Source organism: Mesoplodon bidens (genome assembly GCF_964165515.1).
Source record: "Mesoplodon bidens genome assembly, chromosome: 6".
Taxonomy (NCBI): domain Eukaryota; kingdom Metazoa; phylum Chordata; class Mammalia; order Artiodactyla; family Ziphiidae; genus Mesoplodon; species Mesoplodon bidens.
In genome coordinates this window covers 104,076,764-104,095,395 of record NC_138162.1, presented here as the reverse complement: position 1 = coordinate 104,095,395, position 18,632 = coordinate 104,076,764, and the positions used below count along the sequence as shown (strand labels likewise).

Here is an 18,632-nt window from a genome sequence, read left to right as displayed (position 1 = left end):
GCAACCCCGTGGCGTGGGTAGTCTGAGGCCCCATTTGTAGCTGAGAAAGCCAGTGCATCGCCACAAGGCTGCAAACTCCACGAAGGCAGAGATCACATCTCTGCAGGGCGTCACTCTACAGGCTAGCACCTACCACTATGCCTGGCATATTCTGGGTGCTTTTCTCCTCAGCACGGCATCTGCCCCTATTACCTCTGGGCCCCTCAGAGGGGTATGGCCAGGTCTTCCTGACCCTAAAGAGGACATCCTCATCACCAGGTGAGGTACACTGCAACAGAGACCCAGCAGGTGGGTGAAGAAGGCCTAATTCTGGGAAAGGAGAGATGCCTGGGCTTCAAAACCAAGAGTGTATATTGAAGGGGTCCATCAGGTTAGGCCCAGGAGCTGGCTGCCTGTATCTGTTGGTACAAGGCAAGAGCACTTCCTCAAAAATAGCACCTGCACCAGCCATAATTCCACCAGTATATGTTCACTCCCTTGTGTCTCAAGCACCGTGAAAGCTGTGGGATAACAATGGATGAAACACGGTGGTGTCCTCAGGGTTTAGAAAAGGGGAGGTGCAAAGCCCACGATGGGCACGGGCTGTGAAGGGGGCCCTCCCGGCTGCGGGTCTGGCACCTGTGAGGCCCCAAGAACAGCACCGGGCACGGAGCAATGGTTAGACACGCACGTTCTCACATGCACACGGACCGGGAACTTGCATGGGATCCTGAGATAGACAGGGAGTCTTGCGGAACAGGTTGTAGCAGGCGAGTGACCACGTCACATGTATCTTCCATAGTGCTAACTTCGGCAGCATCAGTGATGGGAGGGATGGACGTGCAGCATAGGCAGGGGGACTGACCAATGATGTCGTACTTTCTGGAGGATGCACGTATCATCAGCTGGCACCCTCACGTAGCGGGGAATACCTCAGCCAAGAATACCCTAGGCTTGAGGAGGGGTGCCAGGAGAAGGCTAGAGTCAGCCCTGAGAAAAAGACGTGTCCCTAAAAGTGGACAGACCCGAAGGCAGCCTCCTCTGCTTACCCAGGGTCAGGGGCTGTGGGCATGCATCTGTGGGGGGACGCACGTGCACGCATGCGCGCGCGCACACACACACACATGCCCACACGTACACACACGTATTGGATTTAAGAATGAGGAGCTTTAGGGCTTCCCTGGTGGCGCAGTGGTTGGGAGTCTGCCTGCCAATGCAGGGGACACGGGCTCGAGCCCTGGTCTGGGAGGATCCCACGTGCCGCAGAGCAACTAAGCCTGTGAGCCACAACTACTGAGCCTGTGCGTCTGGAGCCTGTGCTCCACAACGGGAGAGGCCGTGACAGTGAGAGGCCCGCGCACCGCAATGAAGAGTGGCCCCTGCTCGCCACAACTGGAGAAAGCCCTCGCACAGAAACGAAGACCCAACACAGCAAAAATTAATTAATTAATTAAAAAAAAAAAGAATGAGGAGCTTTAAAAAAAAAAAAAAAGAAACAACGCATACCTTGGTCCCATCCACCCATGGAATCCCAGTCTCTTATGTTTGGATGATGGACACAAGGTGTGCCCTGGACTGAAGCTCAGATTTGCCACCATTTTTTTGTCATCCCTGGTGTATTCCTTTCAATGATTTCACATAAGGAAAACGGGCTGGAAAAAAGTTAAGTGAGGAACAGGCAAAGAAACCAAAGAGCATGTACCCTGGGGAAGAGAAGCTCTGAAGAGAAATTGTGAATTCTTCTGGTGTTTAAAATCCATGAGATCGGACTTCCCTGGGGGTGCAGTGGTTAAGAATCCACCTGCCAATGCAGGAGACGGGTTCAATCCCTGGTCCGGGAAGATCCCACATGCCGCGGAGCAACGAAGCCCGTGCGCCACAACTACTGAGCCCGCGCGCCACAACTACAGAAGCCCCCGCGCCTAGAACCTGTGCTCCGCGACAAGAGAAGCCACCGCAATGAGAAGCCTGTGCAGCTCAATGAAGAGTAGCCCCCGCTCCGCGAAACTAGAGAAAGCCCACACGCAGCATGAAGACCCAACGCAGCCAAAACAAATGTAAAAAAAAAAAAAAAATCCATGAGATCGGGGAGCAAGTCTTTTCCACATCTCTCTCTTCTCTTGGCACTAAGTACCTGGCATGCAGGGGTCATCCAGTGACAGCTGAGCACTGAATGAATAAATTGTTGAAAACAGTCACACAAGGAGAAAAGTTAATCTTGTTCCGTCAGGCCCCAGGCAGAGCTACAACCATGGCAGTTATGCTAGGGAGCTAGATGAACTTCTTAACAATAATAATAGCTAAGCTTGGTTAGTTTAGTAGGCTGGGCACTGCTTGACATGTATCATCTCCTGTCATCCTCACAAAACTTGTCTTGTTCCCATTTTACAGAGGAAGAGGAAATGGAAGCAAAGAAATGTCAAGTCCCCTATCCAAGGTCCTAGAGCTGCGACGTGGCTGTGCTGGATTTAAACCCAGACACTCTCGCTCCAGCGTGCACTGCTCTTAAACACTTACTTAACCATGAGAGCTGCACAGAGATGGTCTGACACTCTGGGAGAAGGTCGCCAACCCTCCATCCCCAGAGGCGCCAGAGCCAAGAATGAACAAAGTCATGGTTGAGGACGTCATGAAGGGGATTCAAGCAGCAACAGAAGGGTGGACTAGGTGACTTTCCAGACTAATTCCAGCTCTCAGAGAAGAGAATTCTGTGTCTCAGTCCATTTGGATTGTTATAACAACTGCCCTAGGCTGAGTGGCTCAAAAGACAAACATTTATTTCTCCAAGTTCTAGAGGCTGGGAAATCCAAGATCAAGGTGTTGGCAGATCCAGTGTCTGGACAGCTGCCTTGTATCCTCACATGGCCCCAAGAGAGCAGAGAGAGGAAGCAAAGTCTCTCCTGTCACTTCTTATAAGGGCACTAATCCCATCAGGAGGGCTCCACTCCCATGACCTAAGCACTTCCCAAAAGGCCCCACCTCCACATACCATCACATTGATGCCATTAGGCTTTCAACATGTGAATGTGAGGGGAACACAAACATTCAGTCCGTAGCACTCTGTCATTCTATTCCTTTGCCCTGGGTCATTTGTGTGAGAGAAGAGCTATTTGGAGTTACTCTATCTGAAGTGGAAAGAGTACGAGCTTGGGAGTCAGGACCCGAGGTTCCAGCTTGAAGTGCAGGTAGTTCTGTGCTCTGAAGTTCCTCATCTGCTAAAGATGGGAAATGTCTAACCCCTTCAAGTCCAAGATCCCACAGTTCTCTGATTTGATGTCGGGGGAGGAAAAGGAAGACCACAGTAGGGAAAGGGGACCCCCACCTTGCTCCTTACACAAAAGCGATTCTACCTTTCTGGGACCCTGCCGTCACTTTTATCTTTAGAGGCATGATGATTAGAGGCCTGACTAAGAAGAAACCAGTCGGGTCAATATCAGGCCATCCATCCCCATGGAACTTGGCCTTTTTCTCCCTTCAGGACTGAGAACCTGACCATCTAGGGCATCTCAAAATTAATCTTGCTCTTTCTCAACAACGGGCAAGGCCTGATGTCAGAAATATCCAGAAAAACTGTTGGAGCAGAATTCTGGCTACATCTGGAGATAGGCGTTTTGAAGGGCCACCCTGCATTTTTGCTGGACTGCTCCCTGCCTCATGGTTTTCCACCCCTCTGTTGCTTTTAGAGATGTATATTTCTATACATATAAATATCTCTTTCCCTGAGGGACAATGAAGCTCAGCCACCGGGAGTTCAGTGTGATCCTGTAGAATTTGTTATGAAGGAATTTCACCGGGTCGGGGAGCAGAGACTGTGTATTCAGGACATTACCTGGTTAATAAAAAAATTGCACAGCTCCCAGAAACACACGAGATTTCCTTTCCTATTTTTTCCGCTTTAAAGTAACAAAGGGGAACTTCCCTGGCAGTCCAGTGGTTAAGACTCCATGCTTCCACTGCTGGGGGCACGGGTTCGATCCCTGGTCGGGGAACTAAGATCCCGCATGTGGCATCTTGCAGCCCTAAATAAATAATTTATTTAATTAAAAACAAATAAATTAATTAATTAACCAAGAGTATGTCGTTTCCCCCAGTTTTGCCAATTTAAGTTGCAATTATTCTTTTTTGAGACAATAAGCAAACTAACAGTAAGGGTTAAATAATTTGTTAAAGGGTCGTGGGGTAGAGAGGAGTTGGGGTTTGAAAAGGGGGTTGGGGGGACTGGAATCTGCCAGTAGCAGCAGTAAATGCAGAGTTGTGCCTCAGGCATAATATATCAAAGAAAATATAATGCATCCAGCTTAAAACTAATGATTGCCATATAATTAGATGAGAAGCATTGTGCTATAAATGTGTATTCTTTCGCGTGCTGTGATTTTACTGTAAAAAAAAGAGAGAGAGCGAGAAAGAAGGAGACAGAAAAACACAGAGCCCAGCAACATACTATAAAAAGAACCTTCTGTTGACTTCTCTACTGTTTAGTATTCCTTGGCTGTTCTCCCTTGGGAGTGTGTAATTAGTACTTTATGAAGAGTACATTTAAAGCAGTTTAATATTCACCTCATTCAATCTGAAACAATGTGATCCATATGCTTAGACAAATCAGTGCTCCTTGCTGACATAAACTGTCAGAACATTACCTCTGAAAGGACCTTTCAGGAGGTTTGGATGTTAATTAGTTGTCTATCATGTATAAACAGAGCAGTGAGCAGAAGGGGCTCCGACAGGCCAGAGGGATACGTTGGGAAATGCATTTTGTATGAACGCGGCTTGCAGGCGGGTCTTCTCGCTCTCCCCCACTCCCCCCATCCCCCCTCCCCCGTGTCAGCAGCCACGCATGCTTTGGGCCTCTTCCGGGCAAGAAAAGAGCTTTCCAGTGGCTTCAAGGGGCACCTCCAGCCCCCAGAGGGGACTGGGGATGCTAAAGGGGTCCCCCGTACACCACCCCTGCCCCTGACACCTGCTGGCACCCCAGGAAAGGGCCACCTGCAAGTGTGGCAGGAAGCATGACCTCACAGGCCCACCTGGCTTGCTGGGAGGCTCCAGGCTTTGGGCCCCGGCTGGGCCCCACCTCCTGTGGGTGGAGAGAGCCGGGAAGAGATGAAAGTGTCCTGATGCCCATCTCCTTGCTCACCCAGAAGCTCCGCTCCTCCGGGCAGCCAGTCGGCTGTAAACAGAGCTGCATGGTACAAAAGAGGACTCCCCGACACGGAATTCATGCAACTTCCCTCAACAGCCCGGCTTCTCCGAGGGCCGGCAAGGTTCAGAACGTACAGGGCACGGAGTCCAGACCCAGCCTCAGGATGATCCTTTGCCAAAGTGCATCCTGCAGAGGCACTGCCTTTGTGAGCTGTCTAGGGATTTGAACTAGCTGTCCTTTATCCTGGACTTAGAATGCCCTTGTGCGAAGCACTTCCTAGCATGCTGAAGGTGCTTACTAAGCAGTGTCAGGACATCATTCTGCTGTTCTTGCCAGGCTCGTGATTCCAAGATGGCATGGCAGCTGGCAGCAGGAACCTCCTCCCCGCCAGGGTCAAGCAAGCCCCACCCACTCAGCTGTGTCCCCCACTTGTCTTCCTTTCCCGGCTCCCAGCACCCCACCTTCCATTAGTGGGCCCAGCCCCCACAGGCTCTGTATTCAACATTCTTTCCATGAGCAACCACTAAGCGCCTACTGTGTGCACTGCACTGCGCTACATTCTGGGGCAGCAAAGATATATAAGTCGTGGTCTCAGCTCACGGGCCATTTACAGACCCATAAACGTATTATCACAGTTGGGGGTAATTATAACTAGTGTCAGAGAGGCAATATCATTTAGTGGTTAGGAGGGAGGGCACTGAGGTCATACTGCCTGGATTCAGATCCCAGCCTCACCTTGGGCAGGTTATTTAGCTGCTCTGAGCCTCAGTTTCCTTATCTGTAAAATGGGGATAAGACCCTTTCACGGGTTTTTGAATGTTAAATGGCATAATTCAATAAAGTGCCTAGCGTAAGGCATAGGATGTACTAAGTGCTTGATTAATGTTTGTCCCCCACCCCCAAATAGTATAACAATCAAAGTGCCTGAAGGCAGAAGAGGGAGATACTAACTGTGCCTGGGTAGTCCTGGAAGGCTTCCTGGAGGAGGTGACATTTGAGCTATGTTTTAAAGGACTGCGTAGAAGTTTACCAGATAAAGAAGTAACAGGATGGCTTTCTAGATACAGGAACAGTGAATTATAGGTGGAAAGGGGCACAGAGGTAAGCAGGGTGTTGGCGATAGGAAGACATGACCCCCTGTGCACCGAGTCACACTGCTGAGTTCCAGCCCGGGAGGCTGGTCGCAGGTGACCCTCCAGAACCAGCCACGGGATAGCACAAGTACACAGAAGAGAGTGCTCCAGGTTCCACGGCTGGGTGATGATGGGGTTTTTCCAGCAGCCGAGGAACTAGTCCTTTTCACTGTATGTCTCAAAAAGAAGAATAGCTCTCTTTTCATGCCTAGAGCAGCCATGGCTCGCGGTCCCAAGAAACACCTAAAGCACATAGCAGCTCCAAAGCATTGGACGCTGGATAAGCTGACTGGTGTGTTTGCTCCTCATCCATCTACCGGTCCCCACAAGCTGAGGGCATGTCTCAAGGAACAGACTTAAGTATGCCCTAACGGGAGATGAAGTAAAGAAGATCTGCATGCAGCGTTTCATTAAGACTGATGGGGGGGCTTCCCTGGCGGCGCGGTGGTTGAGAGTCCGCCTGCCGATGCAGGGGACGCGGGTTCGTGCCCCGGTCCGGGAAGATCCCACGTGCCGCGGAGCGGCTGGGCCCGTGAGCCATGGCCGCTGAGCCTGTGCGTCTGGAGCCTGTGCTCCGCAACGGGAGAGGCCACAACAGTGAGAGGCCCGCGTATCGCAAAAAAAAAAAAAAAAAGACTGATGGCAAGGTCCTCACTGATATAACCTACCCTGCTGGTTTTATGGACGTCATCAGCATTGACAAGACTGGAGAGAATTTTCGTCTGATCTGTGACACCAAGGGTCGCTTTGCTGTTCATCGTATTTCACCTGAGGAAACCAAGTATAAGTTGTGCAAAGTGAGAAAGATCTTTGTGGGGACAAAAGGAATCCCTCATCTGGTGACCCGTGATGCTCGCACCATCCGCTACCATGATCCCCTCATCGAGGTGAATGACACCATTCAAACTGATTTGGAGACTGGCAGGATTACTGATTTCATCAAATTTGACACTGGTAACCTGTGCCCGGTGACTGGAGGTGCTAACCTGGGAAGAATTGCTGTGATCCCTAACCGGGAGAGACATCCTGGTTCTTCTGATGTAGTTCATGTGAAAGATGCCAACGGCAATAGCTTTGCCACCCGGCTCTCGGACATTTTCGTTATTGGCAAAGGCAACAAACCATGGATCTCTCTTCCTTGTGGGAAGGGTATCCACTGCTGAGGAGAGAGACAAGAGACTGGCGGCAAACAGAGCAGCAGATAAAATGATCTCTAAGTGACATGATTGGAAAAGTCTTTGTACTTAAAGATAACTACCACATAATTTTAAAAAAAGAAAAAAGAAAGAAAGAAAGAAAAAGAATCAAGATCTCACACTCCCCTGGCCTGAGTATCCACCCAAACCTGAACCCACGGGCAGAGCTAGGCTCCCAGGAGGCAGTGGAACATCAAAGAAAGCAGGACCATCCTCGCCCGGCTCCAGCCCCTGCAGCTGAGAGCCTTCCCCCCGCCCTTCCCGCCCCAGCATTGCCCCGGGCTCGCTGGGGGGATGGGGGGATGGGCATACAGCCCTCAGCACCCGGGACGCAGAAGTGCTCAGTACATGGTGGCTCTTATTATTAATGAAATGAGCTTGCTCTGACCCACACTTTTTTCACAACTGCTTCCTTCTCTAGTTTTTCACTTGCCAACAAGCCAGGACTCAAGAGAACCAGTGAGTCACCGGTGTCCTCTCGGCAAAGCCCTGGGTCCCCCTGGGCCCCAGGTCTGTGGGGAGCCTCTTGTAGCTCCACAGACTCCCAGACGCCACCTCCCGCCCAAGACAAAGCTGGTGGTGGGACCAAGGTCCCAACCCTGCAACCAGCCCCTCGACATAACCCCAGGTCTTCCTCTGCTCGTGAAACCCTGGGCCTCTGCCTTCCGAGCAGGGCCTTGGTTGGTCACCTTGTAGAATATCCCAGACTCTGGGAGGGTGCTGTCCTCCCCACCACACCAAGGACAGGGTGGGCCGTCCCTCACTCACTGAGCAGTGATGATACCACCCCGCATCTCTCAGGCACCTGCTGCGGGGTAGACGCTTTCTGTTGAGAACCCTCACTGCAGCCCTCTGAAGTAAGTAGGGACTATTACAGCCAGGAGGCAGACAATTCACTAAGTCCCCAGGGAGGGTGAAGAGTGATCCAAAGGCCCTCAGGCAGGCAAGCAGCAAAACTGGGGGTCTAGGCCTTTTCTACTTCCAAACTCCCCCCGCCCCCAATTTTACACTAGGCCAGGCATAGCAAACTACAGCCCGCGGGCCAGATCGGCCTGTTTTTGTAAGACCTGTGAACTAAGAATGTTTCTTACATTTTTAAAGAGTTGTAAGAAAAGAAAGAAAGAAACAAAGAACATGTGACCAAAATCACCTGTGGCCCACGAAGCCTCAAATATTTACCACGTGGGCCTTTGCAAGAAGTTTGCCAGCCCTGCCCTGGAGCCCATGGGGCCACCCGGGGAACATTTGATTCGGGACCAGACATTGGGTACCAGAGATCCAAGTGGAAAAGCCACAGTAGGGAAGACAGACGTTTGACCAGGACAATGCTGCTGTGTGACCTGTCGCTTCAAAGCCATTTTTAGAAAGGTCTTTAGTAGAGATGAGATCGGGCTGAAGGGAACACCAGTAATTTCTCTCTCTCTGCAGGCTTTATAGTTGATGACGTTTTTCACACACAATGTCTATTTCATGGAGTTAGTATCCTCACTTTTTGAGTGAAAAGTGGAAAAGCTGAGAGGGGAGATGACTGATTTATGGGTCCCTAGTGAATATCCTCTCCAGGTTCCATGACCTCAAAGCCAGTGTTCTTCCCATCACACCAGGGCTGCGTCTGAGCCCCAGGGCATCTGGGGAACGGAAGCAGAGAGACGGTGCCGGGCCTGGCCAGGAGGGGCGCTAGTGTGGTGACCACTAGTCCCAGCGCCTCTTTCTTGGCATACAGATTGCCTTTATATGCATCTCAGATTTCCTTTTTTTAACACAAGCCCAGCTATCTTGGAGCTGTTTCAGCCACTGAGTCAGCCCTCAAGAAAACCACCCCAATTTGCTGTATCTCGGGGGTGATTCTAGCCCATACTTATCAAGCTAAATAACCGCCCTCCAGGGCAGGGATGCCTGATTTCCAGTCCCAGCTCTGCCGCCAGCCAGCTTTGTGACCTAGAACAGGCCAGCGTCCCTCTCTGTGCCTCCCTTTCCTCCCTGGGAAACAGAGTCCCCGCCCCCTCCTTAGCCCACATGGGACTGTGGGAAAGTGAATGAGATCATGTCTGTGTGGGGCTTGGCGGAAGGAAGTAGCAGTACAAGGTAGTATTATTTTCTGGGTCTAGCTGGGCAGTTGCCATGAAGCTGCTGAGATGTACAAGTCTTTCAACGGCCTCGGGAACCCATCCCAGGAATGCCATGGGAAGGCAGTGTATCAGAACCAGCTTAGGCTCCCAAGCCACTGGGGAGGGAGTTCAAAGCCCAGCTCAGCCACTTACCAGCTTTGGCAAACCACCCAATTGCTTTCAGCCTCAGTTTCCCCACCTGTAAAATGGGAATCATCCCAACCACAGAGGGCTGTGTGGTTAAGGATTAAATAAACTAATCCCCAGCACTCATGTCTATGAATACTGTGGGCCTTGTCAGGACACTTCTTTGTGTTTTTCCCTGAACTGTCTCCAGATAAGCACAAATGTCCTCCCTCCACGTTCCCCCTCAGGACGGCCTTCTGCAGGAGGGACGGGCTGGGCTTACCAAGCACCCCCTCTTAAAAAAGAAAAGTGAGAACCGAAGCAGTGAGCCCAGGCCTCTCCCGGCATCACCCAGGCAGCCTGTGACCTGCAGGGCCCGGGGTCCAAGGCCAGGGGACTGGGTGAGGCCAGATGTTCCCTGGAGCCCTTTCCCCTTGAGCAGTGGTGGAGAGGGGCCCCAAGTTCTGGACCCAACAGTGCCAACCTTAGCAGCCAGCCAAGGGCAGCAGGCCACAGTGCCCTTCGCCCTCACCAGGTGCAAAATGAAGGGCCTCAGTGAGCCCCAGGCATAAATGAACTGTCTTGGGGGCAGACATAAACGAACTGTCTTCCTGGCCTCTTTTTGGAGGGCAGGAAGGGACACGAAGTTGGGGGATGGGACGCCTACGGAGAAGGTCTCCGGTAGGCAGGAGTGCTGATGGAGCCGTGGTTGAGGTTGGTGGTGGCCCAGGCCAGCAAGGGAGCTGAGAGATCCTTCCAGCAGAGGGTGTGAGAACCAGCCACGAACCAGCCGGGCCTCCTGCAGATGACACCAAATCTGCCGAGCCAATCTGGCCGAGACGGTCTGAATTAGTCACCAGTTTGGCAAGGAGTTAAATCAGTTACATAACAGCCTCCCTTGCTCTCCACTGGCTCTCCTGAGCTGGGCTCTCTCGGGGTGAAGGGGCTGGGGTGGTGGGAGGGAGGTGACATTCTGGGAGCGGAGGGGCTGAGGTTCCCGCACCAGCCCTCCCCAGGCCCGCTCCAGCCCGGCAGGGCCAGAAGGAGGCGCCAGCTGTTCACCTCCTGTCTGAGTCTTGGCCACCCTGCCTCCCAAACAACCCCTTGCTAGCCAATCCCTTGCTAGCCTTGCAACCCGAGGGCTCCAGGCTCTAAGCGTTAGCAGGGAAGATGCCCCAGACGAGGAGTTACACTGTTTCTCAGCTCGTGGCAGCTCAGAAGCACTTCAGAGCCCTCCCAGGCCCACTTCCCCTGCCTAATTTGTTATAAGACATCATTATAATTAACTATTTTCAATAAGCATTTAGCAAGCACCTTCGGTCGCGCCCTGTTCAAGGCATTGTAGGAGCTACAAATGTGACTAAGAAACAGATACACAACGGCAAAAGTAGCTTGGAATTATAACACCTTTCCTCCGGAAAGGACAGTACTTTCATGTAAAGGAACTCAAAGCCACGGGCCCCATTTCCTGCTGAGGGTCAGATTTAATCCCTGCATAAGGGCTGGAGAAACCAGCCTTGACCTGAGAAATGCCCGAAACGGTGCAGGCTTCTTGGGGCCGGAGTTTCTTGCTGATTTACTCACCCACTGCTCTTGGCTGAATGAAGAACAATAAATGCTTAACAGTATTAATAATGGGTCACAGTGATGGTGATGAGCATGATGGCAAAAATAACGTTAGAGAAGAGTACACGTGTCCCACTTGGGGCCCAAGCCCTTGGGACTTTAATCCTTCCTTTGTCCCTATTGGCACTTCTGTTACACCCACGAGGTAATAGAAGACAGGAGTAGAAGCTTGGGAAACATTTAAGACTCATTCACGCAGACTTTCTGACTTCAAGCAGGACTTGACTAACTCATCCAGGAAGAGTCACCTTTGCACCAAGTGGGTGAACACAGGCGTCCACGAGTGGAGCAGTAGCTTTATGGGCCCTTCCTCCCCCCCACCCCGCACAAGCCTAAGTTAAGGGAAAGTCCCCGGCCCAGGCTCTGGGGGACAGTGATAATATCAAGGGCCACATTCCCTGCTCATCATTCTACCAGATATGTGACATTAGGAACTGGTAGAGATCTCAGAGGTTCCTTAGTCCAGCCTTCATTGTTCAGATGAGAACACAGAGGCCCAGAGAGGAGAAATGACTCACCTGGGGCCACACAGTAGAGCTGGAACTCCAACTCCCATCTCCTTTTTTTTGTTTTTAAAGCTCATTTATTTATTTTTTGAATATTTATTTATTTATTTATCGGCTGTGCCGGATCTTAGTTGCGGCACACGGGAACTTTTAGTTGCAGCGTGCAGACTTCGTACTTGCGGCACACGAACTCTTAGTTGCAGCATGCGTGCGGTATCGAGTTCCCCGACCAGGGATTAAACCCGGGCCCCCTGCATTGGGAGCGTGGAGTCTTACCCGCTGGACCACCGGGGAAGTCCCTCCCATCTCCTTTTATTACGCCGTGAAAACCGGGCAGAGAGGTGATGGAGGATGGATGCAGGGAAGCTATAAGCCTCCCCTGCTCGTGGAGGTCCACGTGATCCATAATTCCTGCCTCTCTGGTTCTATAGCAGGCAGGTAACAGCTTTGCACAGAGGGGGAAGCAGCTGCCCCAAGGAGGACATGCAAGTGGCCGTGATGCCAAGTCAGTGTGTTTCTAGAACAGTGAGCCTTTCCCCTGTGCTCAGCTCCCTAGAAAAGAGCTTAAAGAGGTAAACTACCCTCAGGCCCGCAGGCAAATTCCTGATGAGAATCTGATCCAGTTTCTATCTCCCAAAGATCTCTGAGTGTCTACTTGGGAAAAGCTTCCCCAGCAATATTTACAGCCAATTAGAGAAAATTAAAGCATTAAATGGGAAACCTTGTGTCGATTTAGGCCATGCAATCACTCCCTCATTTAGCAAACTTCTCCAGAGTGTCTACTCTGTGAGGATTCAGTGATGAAGAAGATAGGGTCTCTGATCTCAGTACACCCGCGGGCTAGTAGGTGAGACAGGAGAAGGAGCAGTTACCTCGGGGACTTTAATTGCTGCAATGTAAGGCATTTGGGGAGCACAGGAGAGGCGAGGAAGTGGGCAGCTTCTCAGAGGAGACGCCGGACCCCGGGCGCTCAGGAGCCACCTGGAAGCCACAAGCCCACCCTGGGCAGATGCAATCTGATCCATTTGCTTTTAAGTTTCTCTTTGCCCTTCGTCCCTTCCTCTGCCCCAGAGTTCAGACATTCTTTTTCTCATGGGAACATACCCCCTCAGCGACCCCTAGCTGCTGCTTCTGCCTTCAGACTTTCCTTTCCCACCATTTTCCCCATTTGGGACCCAAACTGAGCCCACACCCTATTGATTGAACGGGTAGACTTGGCATGGAGGTTGCGGGGAGGGGCCCCACTGGACTCACCCGGACAGATACGCTCCGTCCCCCACACAGCTGTCTGGGCAGCCCATCTGCGCTCACTTCCTGCCTCCCGGCTCTAACCCCTCACGCCTCCCACACAGGGGTGGGGAAGTCTGGTCCAAAAGCCAGTATTCAGCCCTCCCACCCACCCACCCACCAGCACACCAAAGCCAGTAGCCCAGGGTCCTGGCTTCCACCCTCCACCCTCCTCCCCAAGGAATGGTGGGCTGGGAAGGACTTCGGCAAGGTGGCCACTCTGGAGGGTTCTGCCTTGGGGTTCAACCTCAGGCTCTGGGCAGCTACGGGAGCTGCCCAGCTCTCTAGTTCTCCCAGCAGCGTCTGTCCTTATGAAACACATTACAATATCACTGATCTGATTTCAGTATTTGGTCACAACTAAGGAGTCTGCTTCGCTCTGGCCAGGTGTCTCCGAAGGAAGGAAAAACTATTTTCAAAAAAAGGTTTGATGTGAAAAGATGTCCCAGCTAAAAGTCTGCTCTTGCTGCGTTGACTCATTGTCAAGGTCCACGTGGTGCCCCCAGTTTCAATGCTGGGAGGTGGGAGGAAATGGGGAATCTCGGGAGGAAATGGGGGATCTCGGGAGGAAGTGGGGGATCTCGGGAGGAAATGGGGGATCTCGGGAGGAAGTGGGGGATCTCGGGAGGAAGTGGGGGATCTCGGGAGGAAATGGGGGATCTCGGGAGGAAGTGGGGGATCTCGGGAGGACGTGGGGGATCTCGGGAGGACGTGGGGGATCTCGGGAGGAAGTGGGGGATCTCGGGAGGAAGTGGGGGATCTCGGGAGGAAATGGGGGATCTCGGGAGGAAGTGGGGGATCTCGGGAGGAAATGGGGGATCTCGGGAGGAAGTGGGGGATCTCGGGAGGAAGTGGGGGATCTCGCGAGGAAGTGGGGGATCTCGGGAGGAAGTGGGGAATCTCGGGAGGAAGTGGGGGATCTCGGGAGGAAATGGGGAATCTCGGGAGGAAGTGGGGGATCTCGGGAGGAAGTGGGGGATCTCGGGAGGAAGTGGGGGATCTCGGGAGGAAATGGGGGATCTCGGGAGGAAATGGGGGATCTCGGGAGGAAGTGGGGGATCTCGGGAGGAAGTGGGGGATCTCGGGAGGAAGTGGGGGATCTCGGGAGGAAGTGACTTCTCTGGAAACCCGTCTGTTTCTGGGATGCTCTCAGATCCCTCCTGGCCCCTGAGCAGGGCATGTGCATTCTCTGGGACTGTAAGGATAATTCAGGCAGCTCTGCGCCTCCCGTGAGCTGAAACTTTTTTAAGGGCAGGAACTACAGTCCCATAGCCCCCAGCCCTGGCTCTGTACATGGTAGGCACTCAATAAGAGTGTGCTGAACTGGGCTACTCCCTGGCAACCTGCCTGCGTCAAACAGGAAAGCGGGGAATCTGATTAACCCTCTCAGTTTGCTCTTAGGAAACTCAAATTGGGCGATCAGGAAAAGGAGAGACATCGCCGTGATATGTCTCCATGATGGAGAATGGGGATGGGAGAGTATTGGAGGAATGGGAAATTTGACTGTAAAATTAACAGGTAGCTCCTACTCAACCCAGAGCCTTTTCTTTAATACTGTGTCCTAATGCATTAGGAATTAGGGAGAAAGATGATAAATTGTTCCCTTTTCCTGGAAACGGAAATGTCTTAGGAGTGTGTGCAAACCCCAGAATCCTACATCTCCTGAACAGTGGGATTGCCTGGATGGGAACCGGCTTCTCTAAGCAAAAATGAGCCCCCAGAACAAGGGCTGATGCCAAGAACAAGAGCAAAGCACTCACCCAGGCTTTCTTGTTGCAAGAAGGGATTGCCTTCCTTGACCGCCATTTTTAAATGAGGGAAAATTCCAATTTGCCCCACTCTTCCCACCACATCCACAGACACACACAGCCTTTGTCTATGACTTTAGGTGAGGGGCAGTGCTAGCCTTTCTGCCAGGCTGGAAACCCATTAACCATGGATGTTGATTCAGGTTTTTCACATTGCTCACTTACGTGGCCTCAAGGTGACCAGACAACTGTGGAGTTAGGTTACTTTATTTATTTTGCTCTGTATCTAAGAAAGAAAATTTCTTTCACAAAGACATTCATGTCACCATTTTTCCACTTTACAAACCTGGCCACCGTAACAATGGCGGAGACCCTGAAATTCAGGTCCCAGCCTGAAAACTCTGATCACCCGATAAGTCTGAGCTTAATGTAACAGAAAGAGAAGGTGGATGAGAGATGGCTGATGACAAGAGGGTTGGATGACAGCTGGGCAGAAAGGCAGGCTGATAAGCCCGCAGCAGGCAAGGAACCCCATCCTTGTCCGGGGCCTTTGAGGCAGGCTGCTTGGCAAAAGGAGAAGCTCCTTTGTTTTAGGAATGGTAATTTATGCCCCTGTGCTTTCAAATGAGAGCAACCCAAAGTTTTCTTTAAATACACACACACAGGGCTTCCCTGGTGGCGCAGTGGTTGAGAGTCCGCCTGCCAGTGCAGGGACATGGGTTCGTGCCCCGGTCCGGGAAGATCCCACATGCCGCGGAGCGGCTGGGCCCGTGAGCCATGGCCGCTGAGCCTGCGCGTCCAGAGCCTGTGCTCCGCAACGGGAGAGGCCACAGCAGTGAGAGGCCCGCGTACCGCAAAAAAAAATTAATAATAAATAAATAAATACACACACACACACACACACACACACACACACACACACACACACCTTCCTCCTCCTCCAAGGCAAGGCTTCTTTCCACTAGCCCAGTGATTTGGGGCCTCTCTCTCTACTACAGGTTTAAGAGAAAGGGAAAATCCATATTCACCAATTCACCCAGATTATCCCACTAGTTCATCGTGCTAGAGAAGCCCTAGGATGGCACAGATGTTCCTGGGTATCAGACCCAAGGTCCACAAGGCAACTGGATCTTGGAGGGAAGGGACAGTTTCATTCCAACCACTTGCAAGAGTCAAAAATAGTCTTGTGGGCCCTCCGGGATCCCCAGAATATCAGCTTCCGTGGGCTTCTGAGTCGGGGACCCCAGCCTCCGCTCTCCTAATCTAGGGACTTAGGTTTAGGGGAGCAACCCTCACCCACCCCAACTCTGTCCAGAAGCAGGAGGCTTGACCTTGGACCCCCTGCAACACGGATTCCCTGGGACAGATTTCACAACCCAGCACTGAGTTTTACTACAAGTTTCAGACAAAGAAGGTGGGTCGGAGCCCAGAGCATGCTCCTGCCCGCTGCGTGGGTGTCAAGTTAAATACCTTCTTGTCAACACTTCGATGTGTTCAACATCACTCACAAGGGTATTCTTTAAGAAACCTATTAACTTAATTAACCAGGCTTTTTTTTTTCTCCCTCTCCCCCGATCCATGCACCCCATATAAAAATTTGGCTTTCTTCTTTTCTGAGATACTTTTGAAGTAATTCCTCTCCCCTCGGTACAATACCGATACCTTGTTTATTTCTCTAACAGTCAGGGTGGCGGCCCTAGTTAGACTGACTCCTTGCCTCGGGTCCTGGCGCTGCAGGAAGCTAAGAGACAGCAAAGCGTGCCCTTAGCGATGGGGGAGTGTGGGTCCTCTGGCATCCTCTTTTCTAACTGCCGGACAGGAGTGGAAATCTAGAGGAGACCAGGGAAGGGATAAACCAAGCTCCAACAGGGTCTGCCCCCTCTTTCCTCTAGAAAGGGAGAGAGGATTCACCTGGAGACACAGGTCCATCAACAGGCATTTATTAAACACCAGCCAGGTACCCAGAATGATCCACTTAGATCTTGGAAGAAGAGAAAATTCTGCCCGGGTCAGTTTTTCCAAATCCCAGCTGCATGCACATCCAAGCCCCTGGGAAAATGAAGGACTTAATTTGGTATAAGGTATCTCACACCGGGAATCAGGAGAACCGGGTTTCAGAGCCACACTGCCTATATCGGGTCCTGTGGATGACGCGGCCCTGAATTGTTTCCTCAGTAAAAGGTAGAGGGTAGACCTCGCTAAGGGTCATCCAGCTCCAAGCCCAGAACTCCGTGGCCTCTCACAGGTCACAGATCAGGAAGTTGAGCACAGGAGGGAAGCAGGGTCCCACAGAGGTCTGGGGGAGAGGCAGGGCCTGGACAAGGAGGGGCACCTCCAGGGGGGTCCAGGACTACGTATCATTTAGAGCTCTGGTGTCCAGCTCAGTAGCTACCACCCACATGTGCCAATTAAAATTAAAATTAATCAAAAAAAATTTTAATGTTTAAAAATTCAGTTCCTCAGCAGCACAAACCACATTTGAAGTGTTCAATAGCCACATGTGGCTAGCAGCTGCTATATAAGACAGCACAGATCTAGAACATTTCCATCATCACAGAATGTTGTATTGGATGGAGAGTGCCAATCAGGAGGAGGTAGACTAGGGGAGCCAATATGAAGAAATTGGTTTCCTGATAGAAGGCTGAAGTCCACGTAGGAAGGAGAGGAGGAGAAAGGGGAGAAGAGGGCAGAAGAGAGGGATGAAGAGGAAGAGACTGGAGAGAAGAGAGAACGGAGGAGGAAGAGGCTGCAATAAGAGAGAAGGGGAGGAAAGCAAGGGAAATCCTGTGGTCGAGAGCTGACCAGCTACTCCTAATCTGGGAGACCGACACTCTCCCCGACCCTGCTCCATAAATGCCAGAGAACAGAATCACAGACCCTACGGTCAGGGGCCACAGATATGGCATCTGGTGGTTTTCCAGACCTGAAGAGCCCAACCTGTCCCCAAATGGATCAGCCCTTGTGACCAGGCCTCTCTCCATCCCCCACGGTGGCTTTCACACCTGGGCTCCTGGATTCACAGAGATATGGCGCAGCTCCTTCCATTGGCAGGGAGTGAGGGGCACATCTAACAGGGATGGCCCTGAGGCCCTTTCACAGATCACTGTAGCAAAAATATTTCCTGGGAAAAAAGAAGGAAGCAAACAAGCAAACTGAATCTAATGAAAGACAAATGCTTCTTCTGCCACAGGTTGGGTTCATTTTTCAAGCCAGGGGACAGCACCTTGACTCAGTGCCATAGATGTATAATCCATTTTGTCACTTTCTCCCACATTCTTCTAAGCAAGCATTTGAGAGGCCGTATTGAACTGGGTGAAGGGAATCACGTCTGAATTCAGCAATATCTGGGTTTAATCCCACTTCTGCCACCTAATGAGCTGAACAAGTGGCTGCTCTCCCCCAGCCTCCGTTTCCTTCCTTGAAGGGTCATTGGGATGATCAAGTGCACTGATGAATGTGGAATGCCTGGACCAGGCCCGCTGCGCTGGGTGTGTGTCAGTCCCTCCCCTCCAGGTCCGGGTATGTAGCTCTGCCACAGGAGCAGGAGACAGAGGAGCAGGGGGCCAAGACAAGATGCTCTGGAAGAGCTCAGGGCCAGAGGAGATGCAGGAGAGCAAACAGCTGTGGGTCTAGCCTGGGGGGTGGGGTGGGGGTGGTTCTGCACTACAGAGGGGAAGCACTAGGAGAGAGCCCTTGAGGAAGGCTTCATAGTGGAAAAGAAGTGGAAACTAGACTGGAAAGATAAGGAGAAGCAGAGGAGGGCATTGAGACAGAAACTACAGAGCC

General features: G+C 51.7%; 2 protein-coding genes across 2 annotated transcripts in view; both read left to right on the top strand.

Moving 5' to 3' along the window:
* PEBP4 (phosphatidylethanolamine binding protein 4) overlaps positions 1-18,632 on the top strand; it is a 212,119-nt gene that overhangs the window by 161,683 nt on the left and 31,804 nt on the right. The window lies entirely within an intron of this gene.
* On the top strand, positions 6,710-7,747 carry LOC308619173 (small ribosomal subunit protein eS4-like). The gene has a single exon (XM_081237734.1). It carries the CDS (start codon positions 6,789-6,791, stop codon positions 7,410-7,412), a length of 624 nt encoding a protein of 207 aa, XP_081093860.1. The 5' UTR covers positions 6,710-6,788; the 3' UTR covers positions 7,413-7,747.